At 44.2% G+C, this 18,590-nt stretch overlaps 1 protein-coding gene across 7 annotated transcripts in view; it reads left to right on the top strand.

Annotated features, from left to right (window-relative positions):
• Positions 1 to 18,590, top strand: part of LOC134338511 (solute carrier family 2, facilitated glucose transporter member 11-like) — an 82,067-nt gene that overhangs the window by 50,489 nt on the left and 12,988 nt on the right. For all 7 annotated transcript variants that reach the window (XM_063034384.1, XM_063034382.1, XM_063034385.1 and 4 more), the window contains 4 exons: positions 5,930 to 6,078; positions 7,363 to 7,550; positions 14,837 to 14,947; positions 17,157 to 17,258. In XM_063034384.1, the coding sequence (XP_062890454.1) occupies positions 5,930 to 6,078; positions 7,363 to 7,550; positions 14,837 to 14,947; positions 17,157 to 17,258 (550 nt within the window). The remainder of the gene's footprint in view (positions 1 to 5,929; positions 6,079 to 7,362; positions 7,551 to 14,836; positions 14,948 to 17,156; positions 17,259 to 18,590) is intronic.

The raw sequence follows: 18,590 nt of genomic DNA, 5'->3' as shown, positions 1-18,590 counted from the left end.
CGGTTAGAAAGAGGCTGAACGTGGCTGCAGATGTGAAGGAAATGTTTGACAGCTGGACAACCAGACCATCCAGGGGCTGGTAAGCATCTCTGATGGGTGAAGAAACTGGACACAGAACAAGGATGCGGCCACATTTATAGAGATTTAACAAGCTATCTTAAAAAAAGAAAATGTTGTTATGGTGAGTAACAAAATTGGTACGTGAAATTTGTAACCTTTAGTTTCTTTGCTACATCTCTGGTAAGTTTAGAGGAAGCAAGTTGCAGTAATAATGTTTTAATCTGCTCTTGCGTAATTTTTAATTGTTATTGTAAATCAATAATTGTGTTGGGTAAATGACAGCTTGAGGTAAATCAACTTTTAATAATGCTGTATACTTTGCTGGAATATTTACAGATTAGTGACAGATTTCTAAGGAATCTAAAAGGAAGGTCTGGACTGGCGTGTTAGTTATGGCTCCATGTGACGTTGTGCTGAGTATGAGTTCGGTCACACACAGAGGGCTGAGTGATAGGTGTAGAGGAGGTGTGGGAGTGTTTGGCTTTTTACAAGCAGAGAGATCATTTCCGTAGTCAGGGGCCATGCTGCTGTAACAAAGACACCTGGAAAAATGAATCTCGCCTTTGCTCTGTGAATCGACTGTGGCAGTTTAACAGTGAGCTGGATAGATCTCATGAGTTATTCTCATCCAAGATGAATTGTTTTCTGATCCTGTTGGCACCACCCACACTTGGGACACAGTCTACTATCTAAGATAGATTCTCTGAACAGACTGGGTACACTAAAGGCTGGAGACTTACTGGTGAGGATTTTTGGAAGGGCAATAAGAGCCCTTCTGGGACAAATGGCCTTGATTGAAGAAGAGGTTCCATGGATGAAACATTTTTGTTGGATGAAAGAAAATCAAAGGGAGACACACCCCAACTATTAATCAGATATTCATAAATCTGTACCTATTGGTCACACTTCAGATTAGCTGCCCATTGTGGAATTCATCAATGAGGCAGGAGGGAGTGAGGGGATTGATGAACTTGCTGCCATCTTCACAGGTCTCACAGAGTAAGCTTAATGGTATATTTGTGAAATGGAGAACTGTGCTTCGCTCTTAGATGTAAGCCAGTGGTCTTGTTGCAGAAGAACAAGATATATGAAATGACATTGATGGAATGCAGGATACATACTAATACCATTTTCACTGAATACCAACCCATGCTTCATATAAAAATTAAGGACTTAATGGTTCTAGCATCACTGGAACCCTGACTCTGTAGAAAAGTGGTGAAGATGAAGAAAGTACAGTTCTACAGCATTGATCATGACCATGGATTATCTTTGTAGTTACTGTGGTACTTTATTGTAGTAGTCAGTATCACGATGCACAGAAAGAGACAATTACTTCAGTTTATTCATCAATGTGGCTGGAGGGATAAAAAGGTAACAAGGGCAATGGTGAGAATATCTCGGTTCTTTTTCAAAAAAATATCGTGCATTCAGCCTGCAGTCCTTGTCAACAAGGGGATGCCTGATTGTGGAACAAGCCCCTATATTTCAGGCACATAGACGTTCTTCTGTCACTTCCAATAAATGGACAATGGCAATGACATCAGCCTTGTGCGGAAGATTATGAGTGTATGCTACACGCATCATGATAAGGCATCGAGCAATGCTTGGGAAAAATACTTGGAAAAGTTTCAATAAAAGACATTGCTACTACATGCCATGTTGAGTTGTTTCGTTGTGAAGCACGTCTCAGGTATTGAAATTGACCAACCTGCAGAAAAGACTACAATAAGAACCAGACCATGACACCAGCCCTCCTTACTGTGACGTTTATGGAGAGGAATGCGGAATGAACAGTCGACGTTTCAGGCTGAGACCCTTCATCAGGACTGGAAAGGAAGGGGAAGAAGCCGGAATAAGGAAGTTATGGGGGCAGCAGAAGAGGAAGGAATACAAACTGACAAGTAATAGGTGAGACCAGGTGATGCGGAAGGCAGGTGGGTGGGAGAAGGAATGAAGTGAGAAGCTGGGAGGTGATAGCTGGAGAGAAAAGAATCTAAGAGGAGAGGAGAGTGGTCCACGGGATTAAGGGAAGGAGAAGGAGCACCATACAGTGGTAAGAGAAGAGGTGGGGATGAAAAGGTAAACAGATTGAGGAATAGAAAAAGAATGAAGGGCCCTTCTAGCTTCCTATCCATCACATTGGATGCCTCAGTGCTTGATTGGAATTCAGCATGTTTGGCAGATCCATTGAGAGGTAAAAACAATTAGATATTGAAGATGAAGGGATGAGTGAGCTCATGGTTATGCTATTTGTATCTATCAAGCTGGTGATATCCAGCTACACCCCAGAGGTTGGATAACTCCAGGCGTAAGGCTGTCCAAGTATAGCTTGTATATGGTTGAAGGACGGTCACTAAAACCCCGGTGGGAAAAGGAAACATCAAACTCAGCCTGAAGAAATTCAACATTACATCTAAAAACTGGGAAGACATTGCACTCACTAGACACACCTGGAGGAAATCTGTTCAAGAGGGAGCTGTGATACATGAGAACAAACTCCGCTGTGCCGCAGATAACAAGCGGTGGCTCTGGAAGGAGAGACTGACGAACCAAAAGACCCAGCCACTGACCACAGACACTACTTACTCATGTTCACACTGCAGCAGAATCTGTGGGTCCCGGATCAGCCTGAGGACCCATCAATAGACAATCTCTCAGGAGAACATCTTACTCAACTTCCGTGATCACATTAGTACTACAACTAGTACTTTACACTAATGACTGTGTGGCCAAGCACAACTCCAATGCCATATTTAAGTTTTCTGACAACACCATTGTCGTGGGTGGAATCAAACGTCAGCATCTGGAAATGGACAGGCCAATTTTGGGTTCATACTTTTCACCTGGTCTCGACCCAAAGCGCAATAAAGTGGACTAAAGTATAAAAGCCATTTTAGTGCAAAGTGGTCATCTTGCTGAACTGAAGTGATTAGGGTTGTGCACAGAATCTGGAAGATTGAAGAGAAGTAGCTGTTCTGACTTCTGGACCTCTTGCCTGATGATAGCTGCAAAAAGATAGTGGTGGAAATATTTGCTGTTGCCTGACTCCTGAGTTCCTCCAGCGCTTTGCATACTGACCTCCAGTGCTGTTTGTGTGGAGTTCACATGACCTTCCAGTAACTTTGGGTTCCTCCCTCAGTCTTGCTGTTAGGTTAATGGACATTGCCCCCAATGCGTAGGTGAGCGATATCTTCTCCAAGGGTCGTCACCTTGCCTCGGTGGAGAGGCTTGTGAGTTCCTGAGATCCCAAGAGCAATGCCTTCTGGGGATTTGCCATCCTGGTGCTCAGCTCTTGGTAGGGTTACCCATGGCGATAAGGTCAAGGGGGAAGTTCCAGACAAAGAGTGATCCAACTAAGACCTCGACAGTGGAGCTGGCGGAAGATGATGACACATCACAAAAGGAGGAAGGCTGCAGCAGTGAATGGTTGGTTCATCTTGCACTCCATGCCACCGCACCCTGACCCTCACCTGTTAAGGACCATGTGGTAGCAGCCCGTGCATCAGCCTGGGCACATTAAACAGAGTTATGCAGAGTTCTCTATTAAGGAAATCCTCCCTAGTATCCAGGTATGTGGATCCTAGATCAGCCTCTACAGCCTCCTGAGGACCCAGCATTTTACAATCCCTGAGGAGAACATCATACTCAACTCCAGTGATCATACTACTGCTGGATGAGTGGCTAAAATTTGGGAAGGCAAAGGCAAGTGTGAAGAGAATAAAGGAACAATGGGATTAACTAAGCTTGGAGCTTGGCGATTGGTGTGCATTCAGTAGGCCCAAGGGTCTGTTTCTGTGCTCTTTGTCTCTACAACACCACAAGCTGCTCTACAGGGTCCTGCAAGGCACTGGAATGTCATTCCAGGGCAGCTTGTTAGTCTATTGGTGACAGTATGGCTACATTGTGGGTGCAGCCTCTCGTCGGTGGATTCAGCACAGAGGTTGGACTTTGTCCCCAGCTACTCACCTCTGGTTTAACATGATGACTGAGACAAAGGACTTAACACCCTGTCAGACTGGCATGTGGTGACTATTCTCAGGTGTTTGCAATTTCCTCCTTCTTTGCTTAACTATCTCAGAATATGTATCGAATGTTCTCAAAGCACTGTGCGCAGTCTGTGGCTCCCAGCTCTGGGAGATGAGTTATCCAGGCAACACCATGTACTCTGGTTGTTTAGCATCAAAAAATAATGCAAATACTGGAACTCCGAATTAAAAACTAGAAATGCTGGAAACACCCAGCAAGCCAGGCAGCATATGGTGGAGTGAGAAGTAGGTGAATGATCCTTCAGTAGAAAGGTTCTGATTGAGAGGTTAATGGCCTGAAATGGTAACCCCGTCACTCTCTCCACAGATGCTGCCTGACCTGCTGAGTTTTTCTGGGATTTCCTATGACTTTAATTTTTACTTTATTTTACTTAGGAGTACAGTACAGCCCACCAGGCTGTGCTGACCAGCAACCCATCGATTTTAACTCTAGCCTAATCACAGGGAAATCACAATGACCAATTAACCTACCAACCAGTACATCTTCAGCCTGTGGGAGGAAACCAGCACACACGGGAAGTGGCATCAGATTTGAACTTCGAACTCCGCTACCCCAAGGAGAAATAGCATCGTGCTAACTTCTACGCTGCCACTGCAGTTGGTTCATCTTGGTTGGTTCCTGCTCACTGTTGAAGCGGAAGGAAAAGAGTTTGGCTGTTTTGGAGAAGCAAGGCCCCCTGCGATCTCTGTATTGCATCAGTGTGCACAAGTCATAAGCTGGTGCTGTCCACTGCACGTCTGATGACTGTTGTGACCATTGTTGTCACTGGTTTCCCTCTGACCCTGAAGCTGTGACAGAACCACGTAACAAACCTGCGCCACCACCTCCTGGAGAAGTTCATTTTTCTCTGGCATTCCTGTTCTGAGGAGCATGCGATATTAACAAAACCTCTTTGTTGTATTGCCTCCTGCTCTTGGGCTGTGCCTTCTCCTGTTTCTTTGCCCAGCAACCATCCAAACTCTACAAGCTTTCTCCTCACTCTCCCGTCATGCAAGAGGAACAACATCGTCTGTCCTAGGCGTTAGGAGCGATCCTAAATTTTACCCACACTTTGGACATTAGGGATTGTGGGATTTTCAAAGGCAGCATCAAACCTTGCTGCAGCTAGCTCTTCCACAAAAAAATTGCCAACAAAGCTGAAAGTGGTCTGAAAGATCATGGGTTAAGGGTGAAAGGTGAAATGTTTAAGGGGAACCTGAGGGAGAACTTCTTTGCTCAGAGGGTGGTGAGAGTGTGGAATGAGCTGCCAGTGGCAGTGGTGGATGTGGGTTCAATTACAACATTTAAGAGAAGTTTAGATAGGTTCATGGATGGGACGGGTATGGAGGGCTATGGTCCGGGTGATGGTCAATGGAACTAGACAGAATAACAGTTCAGCACGGACTGGATGGGAGGAAGTTTTTGCGCTATAGTGTTCTATGACTCTATTCTTTTAAGTACTGGAGTTGAGTGAAATACTGGAATCTCTGCATAAGCATGGCTTTGACCACGTCATACAGCTGCAGTTTGACAGTGATGGTAGGGAATCAGTACTTTGATCTGATTAATGCAGCAATTTGGCCTTTTCTGCGAGACCGATGTCCAAATATGGTGGTTGTTAAAGGTAACTGAAGAGTGTGCATGCTAGGTAATTTAAAGAAAATAGCACCTGCAGCACAAAAGCCGTGCAGTCAGTTTCACAGGCTTCATGCTTCATGTCTTTTATAATGTCAATTTCACTAGAACAATAAAATCTTTTGTAGATAGAAATGTCTGAAAACCTTTTAGAACCGTTAAATATATCTCAACCTTGTGTTATGTGCTCTTTTTGTTTCTCCAGAGAGATTTTAGGCAGTGAAAGTGTATGGCCTTTATTGATGGCCTTCAATGCCATACCTGCCTTTATACAGCTTGTTATCCTGCCCTGGTTTCCAGAGAGCCCCAGATACCTCCTGATTGACAAAGGAAACAGGGCTTTGTCCATAAATGGCAAGTGACAACACTTTATCTCCTGGGTGATACCTCTCAGTCCATTTCTGTAGCTGTAAAGAGCCAATCATTTGTAACTCTCAGCATTGTCATTGAATTCGTGGTTGCGAGAAGGGTTAAGTAGAATTTCAACTCTTGCAATTCACTGTTTCACCTGCTATTATTATTGTGAATAGACAGTATTGGAACATGGAGCACTTGCATTTCCAGCCCCACTCTAACCTTTTGTTATAGACTGAGTATCCAAGCACTTATCTGGAGAAATAGTGGTCTCATTGATCACCTACTCAATTTGGGCTGACCGGTTTAAATTGGCATATGGGCCTTTGCATTGATAGGATGAAAGGGCGACTGTCGAAAGAGGTAAAGAGCAGTAATGTGAGTCATAGTTAATCATGTTCCTTCTGCTTTTTGTGACAGAGATTTTTTATCATATTGGGCCATTGAACTGTAGGGGGACTGTTGAGTAGGTTAGGTGACTCATCTTGGAATAAGTCTTTGTTATCAAACTTTGATATAAATTTGATAACAAATGCTTATTCCAAGCCCTGATAATCTAGAGACTACTGAAAAACCAATATCACACCTGCTGCCTTCCTTCAAAATGCTGGAGGAGGCTTTATTTTACAAAACACACTCTTTCAGTACAAATTTCTCACTGTGCTGTCCGGAAAATTTGTAATTAAATATTATATTTATTTAATTAAAAAAAAAATATATATATCCTCTGCCAATGATTTTGCCCTAAAATCTGTTGGCTTTGAGTTTGCTTAACAACAGGAAAGCCTTGAACAGGAGAGGCTCTCAGTACTAATGCACTTAGCTTGCATGGGGTAGAGACTGATAAACCAGTATACGATTCTGCTCTGGTCATGTTGAAGGTCCCATTAAAATTTTTCTGCTAGTGCATTCAAATAAGCTATACATTAGTACGATTAGACCAGCTGCCCACCTCGCCTCTCAAGCCTGTCCCACCTTTCAGTGTGATTTGTCCCAAGCCTCAACCCCTCTGATGTACCAATTCCCCACAGCCCTCAGCCTCCTGGTCTTTGAGGTATTTATCCATCCCCGCTTGCGGCAATTCCAGTCATCCAGCCTCTGTAGCTCTCTGGGGCAGAGAATTCCAGGGGTTCTGCAATCTCTATGAAAAGAAATTTTTATGGCAGGATACTTCTGTCTCCCTTCAAGAGCTCATACACACTGAGTGCCTTTCTGCAATAGGTGACCAGTGCAGTCATGACACCGGACTTATGTTGGCCCTCCTTCCGTCTGTTATACCTGCAGCACTTCAAAGACTATGGGGCAAACGTGACTTTGGTCAAGAGCTTGAAGAAATGCAAGCTGAACAGACTGCGATAAAGGGTGGAAGATCAAGAAGTGTGTGGGAGCTCTGCAGGGATCCCGCCGTTCGAACCCAACTGATTATCAACACAATGTTGTCATTTTTTATGCAGCTCAGTGGCATTAATGCTGTAAGTACTCAGGATAAAAGGGGGTAGCTTATAGATTGGTGCCCACACAGCCCTCCAATGTTCACCTACTGTCTCGCAGTTCCTCCAAGAGGGCCTCAACCTTGTCATGGTTTGGAGACTTGTGGAGAGCTATGCTGGCTGGCTTTATGCTTTGGCTCTTGGTGGGGTCACCCATGCCAAACAGGTCAAAGAGTAGAGGCCTGACTAAAAATGGTCCACTGGTCCTCCGGGGTCTAGCTCAGAGCTAACAACCCTGGAAAGAGCAATGAAGAATCCTTCTACATCTGAGTGCGACGGTATTCCTGAGTCTCCACCCGGGACTTGGGTGACTGACAGTAGTGAAAACCGACATGATGAAGGAAGCTCTGCACATCGTCAGAGACGGAGGGCCGTCATTGCTGCCCTAAACACCAGCGGTGAAATGGACAGTCAGTAAGTCTCTCCCTAGTCAAGGGGTACATCACAATTTCCAAAGTCAGGAGGGCAAAGACAGCTGATTAGAGGCTGACAGCTTTAGCACTGCTTCAGGACTTACAGAGAGGAACCTGAATGAGTTTTGCAGAGTCACTGACTGGGTTCTATCCTGGCCTCCGGTTTGGTTTTCCCTATGACTGCATGGGTTTTCCCTGGAAGTTCTGGTTTCCACCCACATCCCCAAGACGTGCGGGTCGGTGGGTTAATTTCCATAGCAACTGCCCACAGTGTGTAGGTGAGAGGGTGACTCGGGGGGAGGGGGGTTAAATGAGTTGATGGGAATGTGGGGTGAATGTATCAATGGAATTAATGACTGTTTGATGCTTATTTTTGACCGGGGAGGGGGGGAGGGCAGAAGACTTTTTCTATGCTCTGTCTCTCTGTGACTCTATAACCCAAAGGTAAAATACTATTTCTATTATAAACTAAAATACATACTGGAGTGAAAAGGCAGGGGAAAGGGTGTACAAGCTGATATAAAAGTAGGTGCAGTGTGTAGTGAGACTGTGAAGAAGGACAGGCAGACGATAAGGCAAAATTACAGTCATGCCTTTAAACTGAATAAAAGGTTCAACACTTCAACAATTTGGAAAAGTGAGGACAAAGTGAAAGGGGAAAAGAGTGCAGGAGAGGTTACGAAAGTCTCCAGAATAAATTTTTTAAAAGTTTAGAAAGGAATAAAAATGTAACTTCCAGTAACATAGAGATAAGATTGAAAAGGGTGATGATTACAGGACTGAAGGTGTTACAGAATATTTGAATGCACGCAGTATACAGAATAAGATAGATGATCTTAAAAGCACAGTTAGAGATTGACAAGTATGACGTTGTGAGCATCACTGGGTTGTTGCTGAAAGAAGATCATAGTTGGGAGCTTAACATCCAAGGATATACCTTGTATCGAAAGGACAGGCAGGTAGGCAGAGAGGGTGGGTGACTCTGTTAGTAAAAACTGAAATCAAGTCCTTAGAAAGAGGTGACATATGATGGAAGATGTAGAATCCTTGTGGGTAGAGTTAAGAAACTGCAAGGATTGAAAAAAACCCTGATGGTAGTTATATACAGGCCTCTGAACAGTAGCAAGGATGATGGTACAAATTACAATGGGAGATAGAAAAGCCATGTAAAATGGGCAAAGTTATGATAGTCATGGGAGATTTCAATATGCATGAAAATCGGGAAAATCAGATTGGTGCTGAATCTCAAGAGAAGGAATTTGTAGAATGCCAATAAGATGCCTTTTTGGAGTACGTTGTGGTTGAGCCTACTAGAGGAAAGGCTATTCTGGATTTGGTGTTGTGTAATGATCTAGATTTGATTAGGGAGCTTAGCGTAAAGGAACCTTTAGGAGGCAGTGATCATAATACATTAGTATTCACCCGACAGTTTGAGAGGGAGGGGATAAAGTCAGATGTATCACTATTATAGTGGAGTAAAGGGCATTATCGAGGCATGAGAGAGGAGCTGGTCAAAGTTGATTGGAAGGTAATACTAGCAGGGATGAGGGCAGAGCAGCAATAACTGGAGTTTCTCGGAGCAATTTGGAAGACACAGAATAGATACATCCCAAAAAGAAGTATTTTAAAGGGAGGATGAGGCAACCACGGCTGACAAGGGAAGTCAAAGGCAGCATAAAAGCAAAGAGCAGGGTATAATGAGACAACTATGCTGCTCCAAAGCATGCCATAAGAGATCAATCTTACCCTTGGCCATTAGGCTCTATAATGAGCCAACCTATAGCTGCGGAAATGATGACTGTTAGACTGTTTGAGATAACTTTATTTTTATTTTTATTCTTTCTTACTTCTCTTCTAATATTTGTATATTCTGTGCACTTGTAATGCTACTGTGACTCTGTAATCTCCTTTGGGAATCAATAATCTATTTACCCACAGGATAGCAAAAACCAGTGGGAAGCTAGAGGATTTTAAAAACCAGCAGAAGTCATCCTCAAACAAACAGGGAGAGAAAAGATGGAGTATGGAGGTAGGCTAGCCAAACGTATCAAAGAAGATACCAGAAGTTTTTCAGATACAGTATATAAAGAGTAAAAGAAAGGTGAGAGTGAATATTGGACTGCTGGAAAATGACCGCTAGTAATGTGGGACAAAGAAATGGCGCACCAGCTCAGTAAGCATTCTGTCAATGTCTCTCTGCAATCTTCGACAATCCTCTACACTATCCACAACACCAGGAGATAAGTGCTAAGTTTAGAAGAGCATTAGGGCATTTAGAGGGCAAGGAGGAGGAAGTGTTGGGCCTCCTGATGAGTGATGATAGTGATGACTGGTTGCCAAGATCAGGAGGGAAGAGGAGTCCTCAGGGGCGACTGTTGGGCAGGTCTGGATCTGCAGACTCTGGAGCAGGAGGGACACGGGAACAGCTGGAATGTGGGCGCTTGGGTTGTAGGATTCTTCCTGCGTCTCCTCTCCTCTTCCGTCATCGCTCTTTTGGATCCCTCAGGATTCTTGGCTGTTCCATGGATCAGTGTTCTCCAGCGGTCTCTGTCACAAGCCGGCTGCTGCCACTCGATGACCTCGATGTTTGCCTGAGAGAGCTGTTGCTTAAATTTGTTTTTGTACCTCTTGTGTGGGGCGCCATGATGTCTCTTGGCCCGAGAGGTTCTCTGCAGAGTGCTGCTCTGGGTGATGTGGCGTTGTCCATGTGCGACACGTGGCTGGGCCAGCAGAGCTGCCTGAGCTGCTTGAGCTGCTTCAGTGCTCGGGAGCCGAGCCTTCTCCAGGACCCCGTTGTTGGCGACACGATCCTGCCAGCTGATACTCAAGGCGGAGAGGAGGCAGCGCTGATGGAAGCGCTCGAGCAACCGGATTTGCTTGCGGTACAAGTCCCAGGCTTCGGAGTCAGATAGCAGCCATGTGATGACGGCAGCCCTGTACACCAGGATTTTTGTGGACAGACGCAGCTGGTGGTTCATCCACACTCGTTTCTGGAGGCACCCGAAGACACTGCTAGTTCTGGCGAATCGAGTGTCAACGTACCTTACTACGGTGGCGTCGCTGGAGATGACACTGCCCAGGCAGGTGACCTGCTCAACTGTGGTGAGAGGGTGGTCGTGAATGATGATCTGAGGTAAGTTGTAAACACCACCAGGGGCTTCTAATGGAGGATCATTATTTTCTTCGGACTGACCGTTAACCCGAAAGCCCTTGCAGCCCGGGCGAACTTAGAGACTGCAGCCTGTAGCGCGACCTCTGTGTGCGTGAGAAGAGCCAGGTCGTCCGCACATAGTAGCTCAAGAATGGTCTTTTGCGTGGTTTTTGTTCGAGCAAGAAGGCAGCAGAGGTGGAAGATATTTCCGTCAGTGCAGGACCTAATGTAGATGCTCTCCGAGGTGGTCTCTTTTGCTGCCAGTAGACTCATATGAGCAACTGGAAACACACGGCCTAGTTAGGGAGAGCCTGCATGGCTTTGGGCAGGGCAGGTCACGCCTTACCAACTTGAGTTAGTTGTTTGACGAGACAGATTGATATGGGCAGGGAATTGGATGTTGTTGACATGGATTTAGTAAGGCGTTTGACAAAGTCCCTCATGGGAGGCTAATCCAGTAGATTAAGACGCATGGGATCTGTGGCGAATTGGCTGTTTGGATTCAGAACTAACTTGTGCATGGAAGACAGAGGGTAGTGGTTGAAGGCACTCATTTGAGCTGGAGGTCTGTGAGTAGCAGAATTCCACAGGGGTCTGTGCTGGGCCCTCTGTTGTTTGTGATGTATACAAAAGACCTAGATGAAAACCTAGATGGGTGGATTAATAAATTTGCGGATGATACAAAGGTTGGTGGAGTTGTGGATAGTGTAGAAGACTGGCAAAGAATACAGCACAATATAGATCGGATCCTTGCAGATAAGGGCTGAGAAATGGCAGATCAAGTTTAACCCAGATAAATGTGAGGTGTTGCACCTCGGTGAGGCAAGCGTAAAGAGACTGTACACTGTGAAGGGCAAGGTCCTTAACCGTGTTGCTGAGCAGAGGGATCTTGGGATCCAAGTTCATAGCTCCTTGAAAGTGGCTACACGGCTCGATAAAAGTGGTTAAGAAGGCTTAGGGAATGCTTGCTTTTATTAGTTGAGGCTATGTTGCAACTTTATAAAACTCTGGTTGGACCACATCTGGAGTATTGCCTACAGTTCTAGTTGACCCAGAAGGTAAGCACTGAAGGTGAGAGGGGGTAGGTTCAAGGGGGATGTGAGGGGTAATTTTTTTTTTTAACTCAGTGTCGTGGAGCCTGGAATATGCTGCCTGGTATGGTGGTAAAGGCAAATACATTAGAGGCTTTCAAGAGACACTTGGATAGGCAGATGAATGTAAGGAAAATGGAGGGATATGGACATTGTGTAGATAAGAAGGATTAGTGTTTGGGTGTTTTTGATTTGCTTTTCAGTTGGTTCAGCACAGTGTTGTGAGCCAAGTGGTCTGTTACTGTGCTGTACTCTTCTATGTTTCTGTGTAAACATGGGCCAACCTTCCTCCCAAAATTTTACCCCTTTTTTTTATTTTGATCTATTTTACAGAGACGCAGAATTCTATAGAATGTGGTTGCTTCATCCTTTTAACTTTATCTAATTCCCTAGAGAAACATCTTGCACATATACAGTCACAGAATACTTCCTGTACATTTCACAGTGAGTGAAGCATAAAGCAATAATAAAGGGTTAAATGAAACAAAATGGAGCCTTTATCATTCGAACAGTGGAGATGCAATATAAATCCATAACATGATTGGACATAAGGGCTGCATTTTGTAGAATGTTTTTAGCTGCAGATTGTCAGTAATACACTCACAGTGTTTCCTCTGTTCATTTTATTTTAAGTGGATTAGTGTCACATTAAGACTGGGAGGTAGGAATTTGATTACATTGATCTCTATTCAAACCACTTGGCATTCTCCCTACTTTTAAATTTGTATAAAATAACCTAGTAAAACCTCTCAGTCAATGATGGTCACACTTCCATTTTGTTCCTCATGTAATGGTGTTCTGTCTGCTGCCTGGTATTTTTTCTGTCCATTGGATTGAGAAGGAATTGAGATTTTAGAAACTCACTCCACAGCACCACCAACAGGTAATGGTGTGAAACTACAGCAGATACAGGTTATATTTTGGTTAACCATTGACACACAAGTAGAGTAAACATCATAATAGAGCACGTGAGCTTACAAAAGATAGGCAACATAACCACTGATTCTTCTGATAAAAATAGCAATGCTTTAATCACACCACGTGGGCAGGTTCCACCCGCTCATGTAATGCAATTCTTCCTAAATCTCTCTATTTGATTGGTTAACATTTCCTTGTACTTAGCGCAGCCCATGAAACCTCTTAATAGTTTTATAGACTCTCTTTTATGTGTCCTCTTCTATTGTTTTCTTTTTCACGATAGAGTCATTGAACGCTCGGTCTTTCTTGAAAACTGCATGCTCTCAGTTCCGATAATCTTCTTGCAAATCTTGTCTGCACTTCTCCCAGTAGCTGTCTACAGCACGAGCACCTTGAATGCATGCAACATCCTGTTGTAATCTGTTCAAGGGTCAATGCCAAGGTGCATGAGCCCTGATCCATTAAGTTATGATGCTAAGGAGACATAGGAGCTTCTGCAGACGCTGGAGATATGGAGCCACACACACAAAATGCTGGAGGTATTCAGCAGGTCAGGCAGCATCCGTGGAGGAAAATAATCAGTCAACATTTTGGGCCAAGGAAGAGAAATGTCGACTGTTTCCATCCTTTCATAGATGCTGCCTGACCTGCTGATCTCCGCCTCCATTTTTTGTGTGATGTTTTGGTTCTCAATTCTCCGATTGAAGGAAACTTTGTGCAATTGCTCAATGAGTGAGATTCCTTAAACCTCTTCTGATCCTTACGTCCATTATAATCAATGAAGTAACCGCAGCCAGCCTTTCCATTCATTTTGCACCAATACTCAAACTGGATGCCATTTTTTAACAATATCTGTATCCATACTATCGGGTTTCTTTGTTCTCCTACCCAACATCATGTTTTATATTCAAGCAAGGAGTAAGCTCTTTATTCCACCTCTCGTCTTGCTTTCCTATAGTTGGAGTGCAGACTCATACTTTTAGCTAAACACCACCATGTTCTTTAGTCAATATAATTTATATGCATGAAAACCAAAGGCCTTCATTCCCTGGAGCATAGGAGAATGAGCAGAAATTTGATAGAGGTATACAGAATTATGAAGGGGTACAGATAGGGTAAATGCAAGCAGGTTTTCTCCACTGAGGCTGGGAGAGACTAGAACTAGAGGTCATAGATTAAGGGTGAAAAGGGAACAAGCTGCCAGCAGATGTAGTGGATGCAGGTTCAGTTTCAGCATAAGATATAGGAGTAGAACTAAGCCATTCAGCCCATCATGTCTGCTCTGTATAAAGAGACATTGGATAAGAACATAAGTAAGAAGGGTATGGAGAGATGTGGTCCAGCTGTGGGTCGATGGCACTAGTCAGAATAAGGGTCCTGCATGGACTAGATGGGATGAATGGCCTGTTTCTGTGCTGTAGTGTTCTATAACTGTGACTATGACGATGGAGACACAGGAGAATGATGCTAAACATTAGAAAGAAAAACATTTGAAGGTCTGTGAGCTGAGGGTTAGCGAGTCAGAGCACAGAGGAGCTGAATTGCTGTCTAAGCTTCCGTGACAGTGATTGCTTAAGAAGGTGATTTTTTTAAATACATCAATACATCGTTGGATAATGAGGCACCTTAAAAAAAACAATTTCAATTTAAAAAAAACTTTTCTCCAAGAAACTTAGTACAGTTTTTGTTTTCCAGATCTATTCATACGCCTTTGAGATTTTCTATGCGACAGGAATTTCCAGGAATATGATCCCGTACGTGTCCATCGGAACCGGGCTGATTGAAACCCTCATGTTGATGATCTGTGTAGGTACAATGTCCGTCTAAGTGGCTGGTGATGGAGGAGGCTCGTAGCTTTGGTTGGTTGGTTATATCGGGTGTGGAAGCCGCTTTCTCTGGACTGGCCTCCTCTTTGGGATTTGGCTGTGCCCTCTTGGATTGACTGAGATCATGAACAGAATCAACCGAACACGGAGACCTGCAGGTCCCTTACACCCACACCTTCTAACAACACAGCTCGGCCGTGAGCACTTTCATCATCCTCACAATACCCTTCATTATTTCCCAGTACACCTGCAACTTATCCTCTCTCATACGTCCCATCATTTCCATAAGACCATAAGACATAGGAGCAGAATCGGATCCATCGAGTCTGCCCCACCATTTCATCATGGCTGATTTATGACCCCTCTCACCCACATTCTCCTGCCTCTCCCTGTAAATTTTGACAGGCTTACTACTCGAGAACTTATCCAACCTCCACTTTAAGTCACCCAGTGACCTGGCCACTACAGATGTCTGTGCCAATGAATTCCATAGATTCACAACCCTTTGGCTAAGGGAATGCCTTCTCGTCTCCGTTCTAAGTGGCCATTCTTCTGTTCTGAGGCTGTGTCCTCTGGCCCTAGATTCACCCACTATAGGAAGCATCCTCTCCACGTCTACTCCTTCCAGGCTGTTCAGTATTTGACAGGTTTCAATGAGATTCCCCCCCGGTTCTTCTAAACTCCAGTGAATACAGGCCTGGAGTCTTCAAATGCTCCTCATACATTAACCCTCTCATTCCTGGGACCATTCCCCTTTGTGTCTTTAAACAACAAAGGAGATTGTGAGCGGAAGCCAGTTAACCGGCCGACACTGCTTTGGGATACGGGAAACCAGAGTGCCCAGAGGAAATTTACCTGTTAAAACACTTCACAGGCAGAGTCTGCGCTCAGGATCAAGGCCAGGCCTCTGAAGCTGTGAAGCAACGGCACCAGACCAGCGTTGCTGTCGAGTTCAGAGTAGGTCCCATGTGGCAGGCAGCCTGAGCCATCACACAGTTGTCACTGTTGAGGTTGCTCTCAGAGATTTGAAAATGATGATCCACTTAACTAGAAGTGCATGGAATATGTCTGAAATTATTGCATTTATAAACCTAAATCACTGCACAATGTAAGAGGCTTAAGCTACGTTAGGACATAGAACAGTACAGGCCCTTCGGCCCACAGTGTCGTGCCGACCTTTTAACTTACTCTGCGATCAGTCTGACCCTTCCTTTCTACACAGCCCTCCATATTTCTTTCATCCATGTACCTGGCTAAGAGTCTCTTAAATGCCTCCAAAGTATCAGCCTCTACTACTACCCCTGGCAGTCTATACCAGGAACTGACCTCTCTGTGTAAATAACCTGCCTCCGACATCTCCCCTAAACTTTCCTCCACTCTCCTTAAAAGGACGTCCTCTGGGATTGGCCTTTGCCTCCCTGGGAAAAAGGTGAGGGTAGTCCATTCTATCTCTGCCTCTTATTAACTTAAACACCTCTACTAAGTCACCTCTCATCCTGCTTCACTCCAAAGAGAAAAGATCTAGTTCACTCAGTCTTTCCCAATAAGACCTGCTCTTTAATGCAGGCATCTCCTCTACCCCTTCTCTAAAACTTCCACATTCTTCCTATAATGAAGCAACTAGGACTAAACACAGAACTCTGGTCTGACCAGAGTTTTACAGAGCATTGTGGAAGTCTTTCTGCCCTAGTAAAATATAAAGTGAAAATATTGGAGTCAGTTTCTATCTTGATGTGTGAATCTTCACATCCGAAGTACTCAGCTTCTTCTGAATTTGATAACAGTACGATGATCCATGGATTGTTCAGCTTTATACTGAAGCAGATTTCTGTTGGATTTGCCAAATTAAGGAATAATTTTAGTTCATTAATGCCCCATTAGAGAGAGTGGCTGAAGAGTGTAGAACTACCCATGTTACGTACCTGACCATCCCCAGCACAGATGAATCGGTGCTGATATAGCCTGAAACTTAATGATGCTCCGACAACACCAACAGTACAAATGGGTCCAGGGCCTGCTCTCCCAGGACTGAAAACCGAAAAGCAGCATCAGAGTTCCATGAGATCAGGGAATAAACCTTTCAATCCAAATTTATTAACACTAAATATCTCCCAAGGCCAAGAAAAAGGTAACCACAGTCAGAGCTTCACTGTAACTCTGTGTTTTATTCTGTGAATCTTAATGTACAGGGTTTCTTCGTTGAACGAACTGGAAGAAAATCCCTCTTCTGTGGGGGATTAGGCTTCATGGGCCTATGGACAGCACTTTTGACGATCTCCTTTGCTCTGCAGGTGAGCAACAATGGGTGGAGCCAGAAGGAAAGAGCGAGCCCTTAAATTAGCATTCATAACTATTCAGGTTTGTGATCTGTGGACATTAACAACAGAGATAAAAGACAGTTACAGGCCTCAGGGGGACAGAGGGGGACAAAAAAGGAGACAATGAGAGAAAATATACTTTTTGGATGAAACAACACAGATTACCTAGGGACATAAGAGAAACTGCAGATGCTGGGTATCTGGACAAACACATAAAGGAACTCAGTACGCCTGGCAGCATCTTGGGGGGGAAAACGGGCAGCTTGCATTCTGAGTCATCAGCCAGTCCTCTTTCGAGTCCAGGTGAAGGGTTAGGACCCGAAATGTCAACTGTCCATTTACCAGCTTGGATTACCTTGAGTTTAATAGAATAAAGAGAATGTATTTGTCCTAGTGGAAATAAGACAAAATATGACAAAAAAAACTTCACCCACAGTCCCCTCATCTCACATTCCCTCATTTCACCACACATTCATCATATTATACAGTGTTCCTGCTATTAAAGCAACTGTGTTTTTTTTGGGGGGGGCGGGGAGATGGAAAAGAGGAAGAGGCATTGCAATATTGATTAATGAGTTCATTACAACAGTAATGGGAGAGGATATCTGAGAAAGCTTTTCAAATGAAGTCATATGCACAGAATTTATAAAAAATAGAAGGGGACAATCACTTTGCTGAGGATATACTATTGGTCTAACACAGGGGTCCCCAACCTTTTTTATGCCATGGACCCTATCATTAAGTGAGAGTCTGTGGGTCCCAGGCTGCGAACCCCTGTTCTAACAGAAGTAGGAGATAGAAGACCAGATATGTCAGCAATCACAGAGGAACGTGAGAACACTAGGGTAAAAGTAATGGGAGATTTCAACTTTGATGCTAAAGATATTGGGTGAAATTTTTGAAGCACACCCAGTGCCAGTGTGTGGATGTTCCTACAGCAGCTTGGACGATACTGGAACTATCCTTAGAGAATGTAGCTGAGCAAGTGGTTGAAGTGTCAGTGGGAGATTTTTTATCGAGATAGTGACCCCACTCTGTAAGTTTCAATGGAGTTACGGAAAGAGTTAAAGATGGACCGGAAATTGAGATCCTGGATTGGAGAAGGCCAATTTCAGTATCATCATGCAGGCAAAAATAGACTGGCGAAGAGTCTTGGTCAAAGCGTCAACTGTTTATTCCTCTCCATAGATGCTGACCAACCTGTTGAGTTCCTCCAGTATTTTGTGTGTGTTGCTGTGAACAGCTACTTGTAGATGGGTCAACATCTGATCAATGTAGGAGTTCAGGGCCAACAGGTGAATGATA

The sequence above is a fragment of the Mobula hypostoma genome, chromosome 27, assembly GCF_963921235.1.
Source record: "Mobula hypostoma chromosome 27, sMobHyp1.1, whole genome shotgun sequence".
NCBI classification, from domain to species: Eukaryota; Metazoa; Chordata; class Chondrichthyes; order Myliobatiformes; family Myliobatidae; genus Mobula; species Mobula hypostoma.
Note: the sequence above shows the minus strand (reverse complement) of the source record. Positions and strands in the feature narration are given on the sequence as shown.